The sequence below is a fragment of the Nicotiana tabacum genome, chromosome 9, assembly GCF_000715075.1.
Source record: "Nicotiana tabacum cultivar K326 chromosome 9, ASM71507v2, whole genome shotgun sequence".
Classification (NCBI taxonomy): Eukaryota; Viridiplantae; Streptophyta; class Magnoliopsida; order Solanales; family Solanaceae; genus Nicotiana; species Nicotiana tabacum.
The window spans coordinates 3,925,116-3,943,686 of NC_134088.1; the positions used below are offsets into that span (position 1 = coordinate 3,925,116).

At 35.9% G+C, this 18,571-nt stretch overlaps 3 protein-coding genes across 4 annotated transcripts; 1 reads left to right on the forward strand and 2 right to left on the reverse strand.

The window, feature by feature from the left end:
* Positions 1-2,898: 2,898 nt before the first annotated feature.
* On the forward strand, positions 2,899-6,938 carry LOC107798787 (cytochrome P450 CYP72A219-like). Its single transcript, NM_001325657.1, is given in 5 exon segments — positions 2,899-3,191; positions 3,894-4,111; positions 4,859-5,100; positions 5,233-5,617; positions 6,482-6,938. Coding segments are annotated over 5 exon segments (1,554 nt in total). The 5' UTR covers positions 2,899-2,908; the 3' UTR covers positions 6,908-6,938.
* Positions 6,939-8,972: 2,034 nt separating this feature from the next.
* Positions 8,973-13,049, reverse strand: LOC107798788 (eukaryotic peptide chain release factor subunit 1-3-like). 2 transcript variants are annotated; one of them, XM_016621827.2, is made up of 3 exons: positions 12,920-13,049; positions 9,321-10,771; positions 8,973-9,111 (listed from the first exon to the last, which is right to left on the reverse strand). In XM_016621827.2, the coding sequence occupies exon 2, from the start codon at positions 10,755-10,757 to the stop codon at positions 9,444-9,446; it is 1,314 nt and encodes a 437-aa protein (XP_016477313.1). In that variant the 5' UTR covers positions 10,758-10,771; positions 12,920-13,049; the 3' UTR covers positions 8,973-9,111; positions 9,321-9,443. The 2 variants fall into 2 exon arrangements, with proteins under 2 accessions (XP_016477313.1, XP_016477312.1); XM_016621826.2 differs by lacking the exon at positions 12,920-13,049 and adding an exon at positions 11,769-12,062.
* A 2,995-nt stretch (positions 13,050-16,044) lies between these two features.
* LOC107798786 (eukaryotic peptide chain release factor subunit 1-3-like) lies at positions 16,045-17,490 on the reverse strand. Its single transcript, XM_016621824.2, has one exon. It carries the CDS (start codon positions 17,488-17,490, stop codon positions 16,162-16,164), a length of 1,329 nt encoding a protein of 442 aa, XP_016477310.2. The 3' UTR covers positions 16,045-16,161.
* Positions 17,491-18,571: the final 1,081 nt, after the last annotated feature.

The following is an 18,571-nucleotide window of genomic DNA, read 5'->3' on the forward strand; positions in this document are numbered from 1 at the left end:
ATGGCATTAAATATTTTTAATATTAAATTTAGTAACACAAAATTCTTTACATGAGTACAAAATAAAAGTAATTTGCGGTTAATGCGAGTAATAAATAAGAAATTCTTTACATGAGTACAAAATAAAAGTACAAAACAGGTCATAAATAAGAAATCATTTCTTTGAACTCTGAGAATGAAGAAATTTGCGGTAGAAAGTGATTCTCCTTTAAAGGGTAATACGCAATGCGAATTTGAATTAATCGGAATAAATTTTCGAATATCAAAAACTAAACTCAAATAATTATTTCTTTGTACATATCAAACTATTTCCCCTCTCCTGACTCCTCCACCCTATAAAAGTAAAAGATATTTGCAAAAAACAAGAAAATGATACCAAATTTTTGTTCTAGTAGCTTGTCACTTTGCTTTCCTTTGCTTCCTAAGAATACAATCTCATTTATCATTATTTCTAATAAAAAATTTTCTAGAGATATCTGTTTTTACAGATAAAATATCCCGACATACCGACGTTTTGATACCACCAAGAACAAAAAAAAAAGGAAATTCCAAGAAATCCAAAATATGTCATTGTCTGTTTTCTAACTTCTTTTACTTTAATTAAAACCAAATAAGAAAAAACAAGGAAATTTAATGCACCTCAGTGTGAAATAAAATTGGTTAAATTATTGCTCTAGTCAACCTAATTGGACAAATAAAGAATAAAAAACACGTGTACAAAACTACATCCTCATTTTCCAGCCATGTGTATTCATTGATCACAGAAATTTCTTTAATGGACAGTATGCATTTATTGGATTATGAAACTTCACTTGATAAAGACAAGACAAAATGTAAAAAATGGTCCCTATATTTTGGAGTACGTTGAAAATCCAATAATGTTTGATTGACAACTTGGTATTTGTTTTATGGGTTAATGGGTTATTGGAGCGGGCTTAAGAGAGATCCGCCTATGTGGATGTCACGTGGATGTCATGTCAGCTAATTAATGCCTTTGAGAAGGTTTATATGGACTGCCGTTAAAATGAAGGCATTATTGGTCCAGTTTACTAATGTGAGGGATATTAATGGTACAGTTTATTAATGGTGGACAAAATTGAACTATATCCAATAGTTTAAGGATATTATTGGACCTTTTCCGTTTTCATTATCATAGTGACCGGTCAATTCATGAGTCCCTACATCAAAGAAAAGAGAGAAAGCAATAGCATATACTCCTTACATTTAGCGCGGGGGATTCTTATTTTGTGTCTCATACAACTGATATTAGTTGTATAAGACAACTTTTTTGTCTCGTAATTTCATGGACCCAGATTAAAGGGGTAATTTTTGGGAATAAATAGAAGGACAATAAAAATGGTGTAGTATCAGTTATTTGGATGAATTTTCTACACAAGCTGTAATATTTTTGTTCTTTTTTTAGTTTTTGTTTCTTTTCAGAGTTGTATTAATCCCCCTTGGGCAATAAAAATTTCAATAACCCAGAAGTGTAAGATTGAGTCCACAAATTTGTGAGATAAAAAGGAGCCTCATACAACTAATGTAAGTTATATGAGACACAAAATAAAACTTCTCTTAAGGGTGTGTTTTGTCCGACCTCTAGTAAGGAACAGAGGTGTAAAACGCACTATTATAATGCGTTATTGTATAATATTGCGCTTTACTTTAACGGCTAAAATTCCATTAAAGTAAAGCGTAGTTTTATACTGCGTTTTAAGTAGAAAAATAACTTTTTTTTAAACTGTAAAAGCGTAATTTGAGTCCCAAAAGTCATTATTTAGGTTTCGGACACTAACCTGGTTAAGTAAAAGAAGAAACTTCATCCTCATTTTCCTGCCACGTGTATTCATTGATCACATAAAGTTTTTAAGGGACAGTATGCATTTATTGGATCACGAAACTTCAGTTGATAAAGACAAGAGAAATGTAAAAAATGGTCCCTATATTTTGGAGTAAGTTGAAAATAGTTCCTTAAATATACTCCTGAGCAATTTTGATCTTTTAAGTTTATCAAAAATGAGCACTTTTTATCTCCGTCAAATATTTATAACCAGAAATTTCAGGAAAGTCCCGTCAAATCCCAAAAACTACAATAATAAAAACTACACCAAACACCAAAAATAGATTTAAAAAATTCAATTTATGTCGCACTTTTTTCTTTTTAATTTGTCCCAAAGAGAATGTCATCTTATATTTAAAATAATTTAACTTTAAAATTTTTAATTTACCTTTAATGTTATAATTTGTAGCCACACAAATGTCTAAGACTTGTTTTATATCACAAATTTTAAAAATCTTCCTTCTTAAACTCCATGTCAAATCATGTGATGCCATATAAATTGGGACGGGAGTAAGTAGCAAAAATAAAATAGCTACAACAAACTCCAGAAATTGACCAGGGACGGAGCCACAATATTAATTGCGGGTTCAGCCGAATCCAGTAGCTTTTATTCATACCCTATATTTGTATTAAGAAAGCCGATAAATATGTACACATTATTAATTTAAAATCCAATAACTTAAAAGGATTATAATCCTAAATCCATAAGGTTCAAATCCTAGCTCTGCCTCTGAATTTGACCATATAATATCAGAAACTATAAAAACTATACCACCAAATACAGAGTTCATATTAAATCATTTTATTTCATAGTTTTCATTAAATCTAACAACGAAAGTTTGCCAAATATTTAAAGAAGTACTTTTGATAAATTTAAAGGACAAAAACTACTTAGAAATATATTTAAGGGACTAGTTTGAACATAACCCAAATATAAGGAACCATTTTTGACATTTTCTCATAAAGACAACTTGATACTTTCTTCTCCACAACTATATATAAATGCATGTTATAGAAGTAGGAATACTGTAAAAGAAAACTCCATTATTAGAAACACTAAACAATAAAAATGGAGACATTATTTAACATCAAAGTTGCAGTTTCATTAGTAATTGTGATAATTTTTCTGAGATGGGTATGGAAATTCTTGAATTGGGTGTGGATTCAACCAAAGAAAATGGAAAAAAGACTAAAAATGGAAGGTTTCAAAGGAAGCTCATATAAGCTATTATTTGGAGATATGAAAGAAATAAATACAATGGTTGAAGAAGCCAAAACCAAGCCTATGAATTTTACCAATGATTATGTGGCTAGAGTCTTGCCTCACTTCACAAAGTTGATGCTCCAATATGGTATGTAATATTATTTTTGAAATTTTACAATATTAGTGCAATTTAACTGATTATAGCAGGTCATGACGCTATTTAAGAGGTTGTTATATCAGGTTTTGACATGTAGAGTTACTCTATGCACTCACAGTGTAATAATTACACAATCAGGTCATTATCTATGATAAGCTTTAATTAGTAATCTGATAAAAGTAATAACTAACTTGATGTCACAGGTAAACCTACACTAATAGCGGTGGCGGAAGCAGAATTTTCACCAAGGGGATTCAAAAAATAAAAAAAATAAACACGTAAAAAAGCTAAGGGGATTCAACTCCTGATATATATGCATTCAAAAAAAATTTAACATTATATATATAGTGTAATTTTTGGTGAAGGGGGTTCTGAACCCCCTTCCGCCTACCTAGCTCCGCCCTCGACTGATAGTGTAAACTATCTTTACATTGGGAGTCTGTCTATAATAAATCATATTTTAAATGAGGCTCAGTTCAATTCTTGAATCTCTTTTAACTTCCTTATAGATTCCCAATAGTTTGAGATTTGTGTATTCTCTAATCCTATGTTGCTCGGACTCTTCGAAAATATCACCGGGTGCATGCCGGATCCTCCAAAAATAGTGTATCTTTGGAGAATCCGACACGAAAGCGGCTGCATTTTGGAGAGTCCGCGCAACCTAGCTCTAATCTAGCTTGTTGTATCTTGTAGGCAAGAATAGCTTTATGTGGTTAGGGCCAAAACCAACAATGTTTATCACAGACCCTGAACTAATAAGGGAGATCTTGTCAAAAAGTTACATATACCAGAAGATTCAAGGCAATCCAATCACTAAGTTGCTAGCACAAGGACTAGTAAGTTATGAAGCAGAGAAATGGGCTAAGCATAGAAAAATTATCAATCCTGCATTTCACCTTGACAAGTTGAAGGTATTTTTAACATCCTAAATCACTTGATGCTAACTTATATTATTTTAGATGATTTTATACTACCACTGTATTAGGATGAATTCAGAATTAGAGACAGATGTATCAGTGACGGATCCAGAATTTAAACTTTATGTGTTCAACCTTTAAGGTTTTTAGCGTTGAACCTATCATATTTTTAAAGTTATGGGTGCATATCTACTGTTTATTACAATTTTAATAGATTTTTACACATAAATTTATGCTTCCTGTCGAATGTACAGGGTTCAGATGAACCAGGCATCCACCTATGGGATTTACAGTTTACATTGGATGAACTGTATAGCTGATATTACTCCCAGAAAGAAAAAAAATGTTATCGGTACAAGGTGAAAAGCCAACGCTCGTAGTAAAAATTGGATAGGTTCGATCTGTTGTCATTAGGGCTTCCTTAGGCTAAGTTCAACTAAATCGACAATTTTTTATTTAGAAGACCATCAATATATATATGTGAAAAGGGAAAAGCCCGAAACTATTATAAATATTACATGTTTTACCTTGAATCCATAAAGTTTACGTTCTGGATCCGCCTCTATCCATAATATTAGTTATTAAGAGTAGGAAATATAAGTTGTTTTTAACAATTTCACAATGCACGTCCGAAAGCACATATGCGCTGGACAAGACTTAATCTAGAAATATCAGTAGCCTATTTTGATAAAGTCTAGATGTGAAAAATCCAAGTATGACTAATTTCTGGTGTATATGTAGCATATGCTACCATCATTCTACTTGAGTTGTTGTGACATGCTCAGAAAATGGGAAAGTATAGCTTCATCAGAGGGATCAGAAATAGACGTGTGGCCTTTTCTGGAAACGTTGACAAGCGATGCTATTTCAAGAACAGCTTTTGGTAGTAACTATGAAGACGGGAGACAGATATTTGAGCTTCAAAAAGAACAAGCTGAGTTGATTTTACAAGCAGCGCGATGGCTTTACATCCCCGGATGGAGGTAAACACTTTCAAGAAAAATAGTTCTGTTATTTTACTATCATAGAGTAAACTTGACTTATAGTTTTCTGACTTCACTAGTGGATAAAAGCTAGTGATCATATGTGAAATTAACGCTGTGTTTTTGGCATAGGTTTGTGCCAACAAAGAGGAACAAGAGGATGAAGCAAATCGCTAAAGAAGTACGATCATTAGTGTTGGGAATAATCAATAAGAGAATAAGGGAAATGAAAGCAGGGGAAGCTGCAAAAGATGACTTACTGGGAATACTATTGGAATCTAATTTCAAAGAAATCCAAATGCACGGAAACAAGAACTTTGGCATGACTATCGACGAAGTGATTGAAGAGTGCAAGTTATTTTACTTTGCTGGGCAAGAAACTACTTCAGTTTTGCTTGTTTGGACTTTGATTTTACTGAGTAAGCATGTCGATTGGCAAGAAAGAGCTAGAGAAGAAGTTCATCAAGTCTTTGGAAGTAACAAACCTGATTATGACGCATTGAATCAGTTGAAAGTTGTAAGTACTGTCAATATCCACCATACTAGCTTTTGCTATCCAAAATTTGGTATTTTAGATTTTTTAGTGCTTAGCCTATATCACGTCTTCCTTAAAAGGAAGTTTTGACATAACTGGTAAAGTTGTTGCCATGTGATCAAGAGGTCACAGGTTCCTGGTCACGGGTTCGAGCTATGGAAACAACCTCTTGCAAATATGCAAGGTAAGGTCGCGTACAATAGACCCTTGTGGTCCGGCCTTTTCCGGACCTCGCGCATAGCGGGAGCTTAGTGCATCGGGCTGCCCTTTAGCCTGTAACAAGTCTGAATGGATGAGGGTCGGGGTAGGCTGACAACCAACGTATATTAGTCAATTTACGATGAATCCTTACAATACATTATTTTTTGGCATAACTGGTAAAGTTGTTGTCATGTGACCAGGAGGTCACAGGTTCGAGCCGTGGAAATAGCTTCTTGCAAAAATAGAGGGTAACAACAGACCTGTGGTCATGCCCTTTTCCGGACCCCGCGCATAGTGGGAGCTTAGTGCATCAAGCTGCCCTTTCGCCTGTACCAAGTCTAAATGGATGTGGGTCGGGGGTAGGCTGACAACCAGCGTATGATTAGTCAATTTACGATGATTTCGGGTTCGAGTCGTGGAAACAGTTTCTTGCAAAAATGCAGGATAAGACCGTGTACAATAGACCTTTGTGGTCCAGCCCTTTTCCAGACGCCCCGCATAGCGGGAGCTTAGTGCATTGGGCTGCCCTTTTACCTGTACCAAGTCTGAATGGATGAGGGACAGGGTTGGCTGACAACCAGCGTATGATTAGTCAATTTATGATGAATCCTCACAAGACAGTATTTTTACTACTTACTTTTACAGGTAACGATGATATTCAACGAGGTTTTAAGGTTGTACCCACCGGGAATTACCATAAGTCGAACTGTACACGAGGATACCAAATTAGGGAACTTGTCATTGCCAGCAGGGATACAGCTTGTGTTACCTGCAATTTGGTTGCATCATGACAATGAAATATGGGGAGATGATGCAAAGGAGTTCAAACCAGAGAGGTTTAGTGAAGGAGTTAATAAAGCAACAAAGGGTAAATTTGCATATTTTCCATTTAGTTGGGGACCAAGAATATGTGTTGGACTGAATTTTGCAATGTTAGAGGCAAAAATGGCACTTGCATTGATTCTACAACACTATGCTTTTGAGCTCTCTCCATCTTATGCACATGCTCCTCATACAATTATCACTCTGCAACCTCAACATGGTGCTCCTTTGATTTTGCGCAAGCTGTAGCGCGGATATATTGATTGGTTATCTACTGTAGGTTACTAAAACATATATCACTTTTTTGGTCGTAGAACCTTCTATCTTTCTTTGTACTTTGTTTCTGTTTGATGACAGTGTTGTCCAAGCCAGCTTGTACGGTTGTATCTTTCTTTGTACTTTAAGAGTCCATCAGGCTTCGAGTCCATCCCCTTTTTATATATAAAGATAACCAATCGATGCACAATGTTAATTATTTTTTGGCAAAGGAGATTCAATTGATCCAAGGATCCAATCTAATAGAGACAAAAATAAAATATACTGAGTTTTTCCCAACAAAATGACAACAAACCTAGTGTAGTCTCACAAGTATGATCTACGTAGGGTAGTGGTCCTTGAGCCGGAGGTCTATTGAAAACAATCTCCCTACCTTCGCAAGGTAGGGGTAATGTCTGCGTACACACTACCCTTCCCGGATTCCACCTATTGAAATTACACTTTGTTTTTGTTGTTGTTGTTGCCTAAGTCTTAATGGACAGAGTTACCTAATGTCTATCTAAAAAGTCGCTAGCAACTTAGTCGAAGAACGAGCAAGTTGATCCGAACACCAGTTATTTTTAGGCGAAGCAGATCTTTAGGTGATAAAAGAGGCTGCTAAAGAGTGGATTGTTGGGTATGTTGACCCTTAAAATCAACATTTCAGCACACTGAACTGTACCTTGGATTAACCGAGTATCGGTCATAAACAGTAGTTACCTTAGCATATTGCCAAGCAGTCCAGTATTCCAATGATATACTGTACTAGTATAGGCCAGTCTTCAGAATAAACAATCATAATATCTCACAATATGAATGTCATGAACATTGCATAATACTAACTTCAGCAGAACAGACTATCGGCAGTTCAATTCGAACAAAGACTATTCATGATCTGCAAGATAAGCAGTCAACTAAAAAACGAAGAGAAGAGAGAAAAGTGAAGCCAGTATCATAATCCTGACCAAGCAGTCGCAATCACCCAACAAAGTAGTACTACTATCAACCGTACCACGACATGAAATAGTCAGGGAGATCACATACTACTGACTTCAGTAGAATCATACTTGCATATCAGTAAAAACTCCCAACTTCATAGATACTATCATAGTATTTATTCATAGTACTGAAATCGGTCTATCACACGACATACCAGTCAAAAAGATCTCACAACGTGAAATAGTCATTGGGATTATATACAGCCGACTTCAGCAAAATCATACTGCATATTACTCGCTAGATAATATGATAATAATTAAGCTACTAGATAATATGATAGTACTCGGACATTTCACTCTTCCAAGGAGCGCATAGCAGGTAACTCCCTATCAACTCCAACAGAACAGATTAGGTTCTTGCATAGCTGCTACGCTGCCACATGGATCTTCTTCTCAGTTCTTTCAGCAGACAAGCCACTATAGAGATGAAAGCGACCCTCTTCAGATTGGTCAGACAAACATGAACATATCGTTAGCAGCTTCATTTCATCATCCATCTAGTAAACCAGGAAGAAAAGAACATTAGGAAGGAAATGATGCAAATATTCCCGATCTTCAAAAGAAATTGCATGCAAAATAAGATAATTGTTCTATCATCAAATTAAGGAGATCTTTACTGCTAAGCTGACTAAAACTTAACATTCAAAGGACATGCCCACGGACCTGAAGAGCTCCCGGTAACTTGTTGCTAAGCACATGAGCGGCCAAGTCAAACGCGAACCCTCGCACACCAGTGCAAGTTTCTTGCTTGACTCTTGCACCGGCGTTTATGAGATGAAAGTTACCTTCATATTGCTCAGACAAACTCAAAGAAATTAGTGGCAACTTCTCCATCTAGTAAACCAGGAAAAAAGAAACAAAATATTAGAAAGGGATAATGAAAATCTCCAATATTCAATAGACATTGCATGCAAAAGAAGATAGGTGGCTCGATTAAAAAAGTTGATCTTTACTACTAAGTTAATTCAAAACTTCACACTCGAGGACAAGACAAAGTCTATGCCCACTGACCTGAACAGCTTCCAGTAATTTGCCACTAAGAACATGAGAGGCCAAATCAGGCGCAAGCCCTCGCACACCACCGCAGGCTCCCTGCTCCACTCCTGCACCAGCACTTGTGAGATGAAAACAACCTTCCCATTGCTCAGACAAATGTGAAGAATTTACTGGCGACTCCATTTCTTCATGCAGGTCATCCATCTAGTAAACCAGGAAGAACAAAAAGAATATTGGAAAAGAAATTAAGAACAAAACGAATATTAGAAAGAAATTAAGGCAAATATTTATAATCTCCAAGAGATATTGCACACAAAAGAAGATAGGTGGTTTTGATCATCAAAGTTGGTTTTTACTGCTAATTTGATCATAACTTCACATTCAAGAACAAGACGGCGTCTCTGCCAACTGACCTGAAGAGCTCCCTGTAATTTTTCGCTAAGCACAAGAGCAGCTGGGCCACGCAAGAGCCCTTGCGCACCAGTGCAGGCTTCCTGCTCCATTCCTGCACTGGCATTTGTGAAGTTGCTTAATTGCTAGTCAGAATCTTCATAAAATTCACCTTCATCAGAAAGGTCATCAAAAGCACGAACATCAAGCTGGTAGCGGAGAATCCCTCCAATGCCACCAAAACCACGGCAAAACTGAGATCCTTCTTGTGATTTATTGGTAACAAACTCCAGACTACAACCAAACCTCCTGTACTCATTTGCAAACCACTCAAGCAGTGGCAATTTATCCTGAATTTCTAATTCTGCATTCGTAGCAGGGTCGCGGAAGTTACTTTGGACAGTGTCTTGCTCCTTATTCAAGTGTTTGATGACTGTTTCTCCAGAAGTGTTATTTTTCAGCACATACCTAGTCATGTCCAGATTTTCCCACACAATAAGGGTCTCAATAGCACCCATTTCCAGAACTTTCAAGGTATCATCAACCCCAAAAACATACTTCCCAGTGTCCTGACTAATCTCCTCAAAATACTTGCCTATCAATTTCTTCTCTTGTATAAATTTCACGTTGGCCAAGATCTCAGCAGACAACTCAATTGCTTGATTGAAACCATTTTCTCCTCCATAAGAAACATCGACCACATTCAATATTTTTGCCTGAAGACGAGGATCAAACATATCAGACTGGCTAAGCTCTGTCTTAAAGTCAGCTGATCCAGCTAGTATCAGGCCTGAAACATTGGGCTGACTGGTGGCAGGATTAATATAAAACTGGGTTGCAAGCTCTGCTGTTTTCCTCACATAGTTGTGCCGTTTCTCCATCCGAAGACGAGCAAAACGCAGTGCTGACTGTCCTCCTCTTCCGTGTTTTTTGGGCAGATCAACACTAAACTTGTGAAGAACCTCCCTGGTATTGCCACTCAATGTCCCGAAAAGTGTCCCATTTCCATCCATTATAATAAATCCAAACTTGTCATCAGATTCCAAAAGTTCATTCAGGGCTTCTGTGTGGAACTTGTTATCACAAAGATATAGAGATGCATTAATGGGCCTGAAGGGCTCAAAATCAATTGTAACCTTCTTCTCTTTCCCATCTTCAGTCATGATCGTTCCAGTGTAAAGCACAAGCCCATTTGGTGGAACCTTGTTATAGAGTTTAAGCCTCTGCTGAGCAGATGTGATTGCACCCAACACAGATTGACGATTAACTCTACTTTTAATGTTCGATGCAGTTCCAAACTCATCTCCAAGCATCTTAGTGACCCTAGATACTTGATCCCGTGGAGGCATGATAAGAGAAATCATGCTGGTACCATTGCCTCGAGCAGCTTCAAGTGCCTTTATAAGTTTCTTGATCTTCCATATCTCGATATTCTTATCGTTATCATGACCGTCAGCCATCAATGTACACCGAACTGTAGTTCATAAAAACAAAAAATCATCAGATATTAGTGCACAACCAAAGACTAAGATAAGTAAGCTCCAAGTGACAAATCAAATGCCCGAGCCTTCTAACAACCAATCAATGACAGCTATTGAGTGCTAAACTTATGATGGGACAGTTACAATATCCACTTAGAAGTTCGTATAGGAACTTTAATGAGCTTGTATAACATCCAATTTCCCCAATTCCAGAGCTAATATCTATATGTGCTGATAATCTTCACGAGTTTACTTCTTTTAAAAGGCCTAATGTTTACGGGGGCTACTATATCGCTGTAACATCAAACAAAAGCTAAAAACTATGTGATCACTGCCTCATTGAGTACTGAATAGTGAATATACATCTTGATATAATAAAAAATTAAAATCTTATAAAAGTTGATTTTTTCCTGAAGCGCATCTTATTATAGCTATTACAAAATCTTCTTTCTTTTTCCCCCTTAAAATTAGAATCTTGTGAAAGTTGATTTGAAGCTTCTTATTACAGCTACTACAAATCTTCTTTCTTTCTTTCCTTTTTTCCTTTTAAGGGAAAGCTCTTTCTTTAAACCCTCCCCACCAAACCCCCCACCCCACCCCCACCCCCACCCCCAAAAAAAAAAGTCTTCTAAGAGACCTTTTTTTCTGCAAAATATCTTCTAAGAGATTTAACTTCTTTTCTTGGATGATTAAATGATAGGCAACGTGTACTTCTCTTCACTCCACAACACCTCCTACTTCACCCCTTGGATATATCAATAATAAATTATCAAATTAACCGGCTAACTCAAACCGCGAAGAAGATTAAAACAACATGAATACTTGACAAACAAAAAGCTAATTCACTTGATGCTTTTCAAAGGGATAACATACCAAAGCAAGACGAATCAGTAGGTGGATTCAGTGTTTTATCCAAAAGATTATCAATCAAGTCAAAACCAATAAATTACATGCCTTCTTTAAAACAAGGATGGAGAATTTTTTACCAACCTTCCATGAACACTATAGTACACATTAAATTACTCAACTTTAACAAATTTCTCAGGCAAATTTTGTAATTTTGGACAATAAATTCAAATTTTTTTCAACGTTGGGGTCCGAACCAGCTTGCGCATGCCTCTGACTATTCCACCGGGTACCTGCTACCTCCCACCAGAATAAGTACAAAGTAACTGCCCACCATGGCTTATCCAGGTGAAGAAATGATGTGGTTTTGAAAGAAAACACAGAAGAAAATTGCAGAATTGAAATCTAAGAAGATGAGCTAATAGTATCTCATATCATAAGAACCAGTATACAGCCATTGTTTCGTACATATACTCTCATAGTTGGGCTAATTTGTAAAGTAAATAACTAATGGGCCTAATTGAAATATAAGACAAGGACCAAACTGTAACTTCTCAAACTAAGTAACTAACATAACTACTTTTATTCCATTACTACTCTTAAAGCCTAAGGTACTCCTCTCGTCTGTACAAGCTCTCATTCAGGTCATATCAAGAAATCACTAGTGTCTTTTGAATCCATTGGGATTTAATTTCCTACAATAAATTCTTTTTTTTTATGATTGTAGTGTCCGAAGTAGCTTGCGCGCACCTCGACTATTCCACTAGATTCCTAATACCTTCCACCAGTATCAGGTAACTTTACCCACCAAGCTTTAGTCAAGGTAAGAGATCACTAGCTTCTATTTTTTTTGTTTTTTTGTGCATCCGTTGGGATTTAATTTCCTACAATAAATTCTGTTTCTGTCTAATCCCGCCATAAATTTCCAGAAAAAAATAAACAGCCTTAACTCTCTTTGATTTTACCATGTTCTCTGATTAAACCAATTTCATTAATCATAACCACGTTTAAGATCACTTTGTTTAAAGGCGCTCACTAATTTCTCCAATAAAAGTAACTCATATAAAATAGTAAGAGTACTAGATTTTAAGCAATAATCACTAATCTAAATCATCAGTTTCATAATCCAAACAAAACAACATAATCTAATCGCTTCACCTAGTTAGATCAATAAAACATAATAAAAATTAAACAAAAAACACATATTAATAAACAAATGAATAGATCACTCATCAAGGAAACACAAATTTCAAGTTTAAAATAAATAAATAAATAAATCGAAACGATGAACATACCTTAGGGAGAATTGAGACGAGAATTCGTCAAAAAGAAAAGAGAGAAAAATAGAAAGAGAGACTGACACGGCAGTTATGGAATTTCTAAAGAAAACGGAGGGAGCGTTTTGTATATATAGTTATTCTAATTGGGCCCCACAAAGAAATATAAAATACCGACTTTACTTCCCTATATATTTTGTTGGCGTTTGAACATAAGAATTGTGAATTTTTTTAAAAAAAATAAATATTCAAGTAAAAATGGTATTTGAAAATTAGAGATATATTTGGATATGAATATCAATTGGAGCTATTTTTGAATTTTTGTGAGTGATTTGAAGTGAAAATTAATTTTTTGGAGCTTTTCAATTTTCAAAATAATTCTGAAATTCAACTTAAGTGAACGGGCCCAATTCTTTATTTTCATTTTCCCCTAGATTAGAAAAGTAAGGGAAAAAAACAAAAATAGCCATATTTATCATTGGCAATTGAAAAATAGCCACAGTTCTAAAAGTAATCGAAATCTAGCCACTTTTTTATGTAAAGATAAAATCTGAACAAAAATACCCTTAAAATTTCGGAAATATTCTAGCATAATATGCTGGAGTTCGAAGTTTTACATATGAGCTTCCAACATAATGTGGTGGATTTTCATAATGTGCTAGAGTTCCAATATAATATGCGGGAAGTTTATATGCAGGAGCTCCATAATCGAGCATATTATGCTGGAACTTTCCGTGTTCTGGAGTTCCAACATAATATGCTGGAAATTTATATGCAGGAGCTCCATAATCTCGCATATTATGCTAGAACTTTTCGTGTGGCGGAGTTCCAACATAATATGCTGGAAGTTTATACGCATGAGCTCCATAATTCTGCATATTATGCTCAAACTTTTCGTGTTTCAGCAAAACAATGACTATTTTTCAATGACTTTGCAAACACTGACTATTTTTCGATTACCAATTCGAAAATGACTAGCTCATGCTATTTTCACGAAAAGTAACCATCAACAAGTAAGTAATTTATTTTATGACAATAATATTCGAATTAACTTACGTGCATTTAAAACAAGCAAGTACTTATTTTAAATCTAGTTTAAAAAGAATATCAAAGAATTTTACAAAGAAGAGGATCTTGAAGGACGTTTTTCTTTAGTGTAAAACTATTCATTCTTTATTTATTTGAAATTGTAAAAAAAGATTCAGAAACTATTATAAATGATATTAGTTTTTTTTTTGTAAGTAAATGATTTTATTTACCTGTATCAATATATACAAAACAGCAAATCAAATTGATCCTAGACAGACCTTAGGCTCAAACAACTCTATCTACTCAGCAATCATACAATTCTAAGGATAAAAGTTCTGTTCTTCAAGCTTCCTTGATAGTCTACTCTGCATTAATCTTCTACTTATCACCTCTTGAATAATATATTTAATTAGCACTTCAATATGTTGTTGTTGCACTTGAAAACTCTCATATTACTTTCTCTCCAAATATGGTATACAACACAAACACAAGCCAGAATTAAATTTCTAGTAAATACATACTTGCATCCGGTGTTTATATCAAATCAAATAATTTAGTTTTAGTAGTTCAAAATTAAAGAAAAAAATATAACAGTTAGGGATACCGCTTCGTCAAATTTTTTTTACTAATCTTTCATATATAATCCAAATGAAAAAAATAAGAAAACAGTAAAATATAATAAAATGATAGCGCTTGTCACAAAGAGCTAAGTAACTTATGAAGTTGGAGTTTGAAAATTTCTATGTGAGGCCAGCCTCATTTTATGTTTTAATACTTTTGATGTGAGAGTTTGAATAATGCAACTTATTCAATGTTTTAATATTTTTGAACTACTAACCTCTTAGAGATTATCAAAGCACTAAACTAGTGGATCATAAGTGGTGAGAATATTACAATACATTTTTAATATTTAGGGGTGATGCTGTTTTGGATCTTAGTGCCAAGCTTTATCTCCTCTATTGATTTGGTTAGCGTGTTGCATTTACCAAAATATGGCCACTGCATTGTGTGAATCCCATCTGCTGAAACAGTCAAAATATCCAATGGCGAGCGATGAGCATCTATCTGCATCTCTGTTATGTAAGAGCCGACGGCTCGGTGCACAAAACATCCCCATTCACGCAGGGCCAAAGAATGTGATGTAGACAGCCTACCTTAATGTAAATATTAGTGTCTGCTTCCGCAGCTCGAAATAGTAGTAACTATAGTAACATTATCACTAACTCATAGTTCAGAAATCAGCTATCCCACAACATACCAGTCATAAAAATCAAGCAACATGATATAGTTATTGACATTACATACTACTGACTTCAGAGAATATAATACTGCATATTATTCAAAACTTCTTGCTTCCTAGATAATATGATAGTACTTAATCAATAGACTACTCGAAGGAGCATAGCGTAAAGCTGCTAAACCGCTATATGGATCTTGTTTCCGTTCTTTCAGCAGACGCGCCGCTTGAGGGATGAACATGACCTTCAGATTGCTCAGACAAACGCGAAGAAATTACTTGCGATTTTGTTTCTTCATGATGCAGGTCATCCATCTAGTAAACCAGGAAAAAGAAAAGACTATAAGAATGTTGCAGATTTTTCTACTTTACGTTCAAGGACAAGACGAGGTCTCTGCCCGCTTACCTGAAGAGTTCCCAGTAATTGGCCGCTAACATGAGCGGCCAATCCAGGCGCTAGACGCTGTGCACCAGTACTGGCTTCCTGCTCAACTGCTGCACCGGCATTTGTGAGATGAAAGTGACCTTCATATTCCTCAGACAAACGCGAAGAAACTACTCGCGACTTCATTTCTTCATGCCTGTCATCCATCTAGTAAACCACAAAAAAAGAAAAGATTATTAGAAAGGAAATCACTACAAACTTTGTCAGCTAAATTGCTCATAGCTAACAAGAGTTTCTGATAATTTGTTGCTAACCCGTAACTTAGTAGGATTAGCGACAGATTTTGCTGTTTAGCTACAAAATTTGTCCGTCTGTTTTTTAAGTAGTGAATGATGCAGATAAGTTTAATCTTCAAAAGACATTTTGCACGCAAAAGAAGATAGATTATAACATTCAAGAAATAAGACTACATCTCTGCTCACTTACCTTAAGCGCTCCCACTAATTTGTGGCTAAGCACATCAGCACCCGAGTCAGGCATGAGTCGTCGCGCACCAGTGCAACATTCCTGCTCCATTACTAAACTGACATTTTTGAAATTGGATGATTGCTATTCAGAATCAACATAAACTTCTTCATAAACTTCACCATTGTCAGAAACATCATCAAAAACTCGAACATCAACCTTGTAACGAAGAATAGCGCCAATGCCACCAAAACCACGACAGAACTGAGATCCTTCTTGTGATTTATCTGTAACAAATTCCAAACTACAACCAAATTTCCTGTACTCATTAGCTAACCACTCAAGTAAAAGCATTTTATCCATAATCTCTAACTCCCCATTTGTAGTAGGTTCGCGAAAGTTACTCTGATGTGCATCTTGCTCCTTATTCAAGTACTTGATTATTGTTTCTCCAGTACTGCTATTTTTCAAAACATATCTAGTAACGTCGAGATTTTCCCACACGATAATGGTCTCAATAGCACCCGTGTCTAGAACTTGCATTGTATCATCAACGCCAATGATATACTTCCCAGTGTCCTGACTAATCTCCTCAAAATACTTTCCAATAATATCGATCTCGTGCATAAATTTCACATTGATCAAGTGCTCAGCAGATAACTTAATTGCTTGGCTAAAACCATCTTCCCCTCCATACGAAACATCAACCATATTTAATATCTTTTCCCTAAGACGACGATCAAACATATTAGAATAGCTAAGCTCTGTCTTAAACTCTGCTGATCCAGCTAATATCAGGCCTGAAACATTAGGCTGGCAAGTTGATGGATTAATATAAAAATGTGTTGCAAGCTCTGCTGTTTTTCTCACATAGTTATGTCGTTTCTCCATTCTAAGACGATCAAAACGCAACGATGACTGTCCACCTCTCCCGTGTTTTTTTGGCAAATCAACACTAAACTTGTGAATGACATTCCTGGTACTGCCACTCAATGTCCCGAAAAGTGTCCCGTGTCCATCCATCACAATAAACCCAAACTTCTCATCACATTCCAAAAGTTCATTCAACGGTTCTGTATGGAACTTGTTATCACAAAGATATAAAGACGCGTTAATTGGCCTGAATGGCTCAAAATCATATGTAACCTTCTTGTCTTTCCCGTCTTCAGCCATGATCGTTCCAGTGTATAGCACGAGCCCGTTTGGTGGTACCTTGTTGTAGAGTTTAAGTCTTTGTCGAGCAGATGTGATCGCGCCCAATACAGATTGGCGATTCACTCTACTTTTGATGTTGGATGCAGTTCCAAACCCATCTCCAAGCATCTTAGTGACGCGTGATATTTGATCGCGAGGAGGCATTATTAGAGAAATCATGCTCGTACCATTGCCTCGAGCAGATTCTAATGCCTTTATTAGTTTCTTGATCTTCCATATCTCTATATTCTCGTCGTTCTTGTGATCGTCTGTCATCATTGTATGACAAACTGCAGTTCAAACAAAAAAATCCACAGATTATTTAGTACACAAACAAAGACGCTACAAAAAAAACTGGAATTAGCTACGAATTTCATCACTAATTTATCGTTAAATGCTCGTAGCTAGCAGAATTTCTTGATAATCTGTCGCTTATCCGTCACTAAATGACATTAGCGACGGATTTTTCTGTTTAGCTACAGAATTTGTCGGTCGCTAAAACCTAACAAGCTAATACCAAACGCAATCCCCTAATGACAAACAATGCCTAAGCGTTCGAATATTGAGATATGGAATATCAATAAATAAAAGAATAGCATCTTACAACAAATAATTTTGTTTATGAAGAGAATCTTATTAGAGATTTTACTCTTCTTACTTTCTTTCAAGGGAAAAATCTTTCTTTTATCATCCAAAAGTCATGATCGGTATATCTTTTAGAGGTATGGAAATAAAGACATACTAGGACGATCACAATAGGTCATGGGTTCGAGTCGTGGAAGCAGGGGCGAAGTTATGTTGGGTTAAGGGTGGTCAGTTCGTCGAAAAACTATAGTTTTGTGTATATAGGTAAAATATTAGGTTTTATAGGTATATAGTAATATATATTGAACACACTTTGTTATGGAATTTTTCTCTTCTTTCAAGTTTGAATACCCTTGGGAAATTTCTCGCTTCTCCATTGCGTGGAAGTAATACTCGCATTAGGATAGCTGTCTACATCACACCCCTTCCCCGAACCCTGCGTGAATGCGAGATGCTTTATGCACGAGCTACTTTTTTTTTAGGATGATCACAATATTATTTTTTTTGGGTTTCCCACCCGATGTCCGGTACCCGTATTGGAGCTCGACTATATTCGAATTCACGCCGCTAATAAGGGCCTCATTCGGGGGAAGCGCTCCCTACCAAGGATTTTTCCATATCCAGACTCGAATCCGAGACCTCTGGTTAAGAGAATAGCAGTCTCATCCACTGCCCCACATCCTTTAGTGGTAGGATGATCACAATATATTCTTTCAACAGGCAAAATTAACGAAACATATTGATCATATACCTTCTGAATTAATCAGCTAACTCA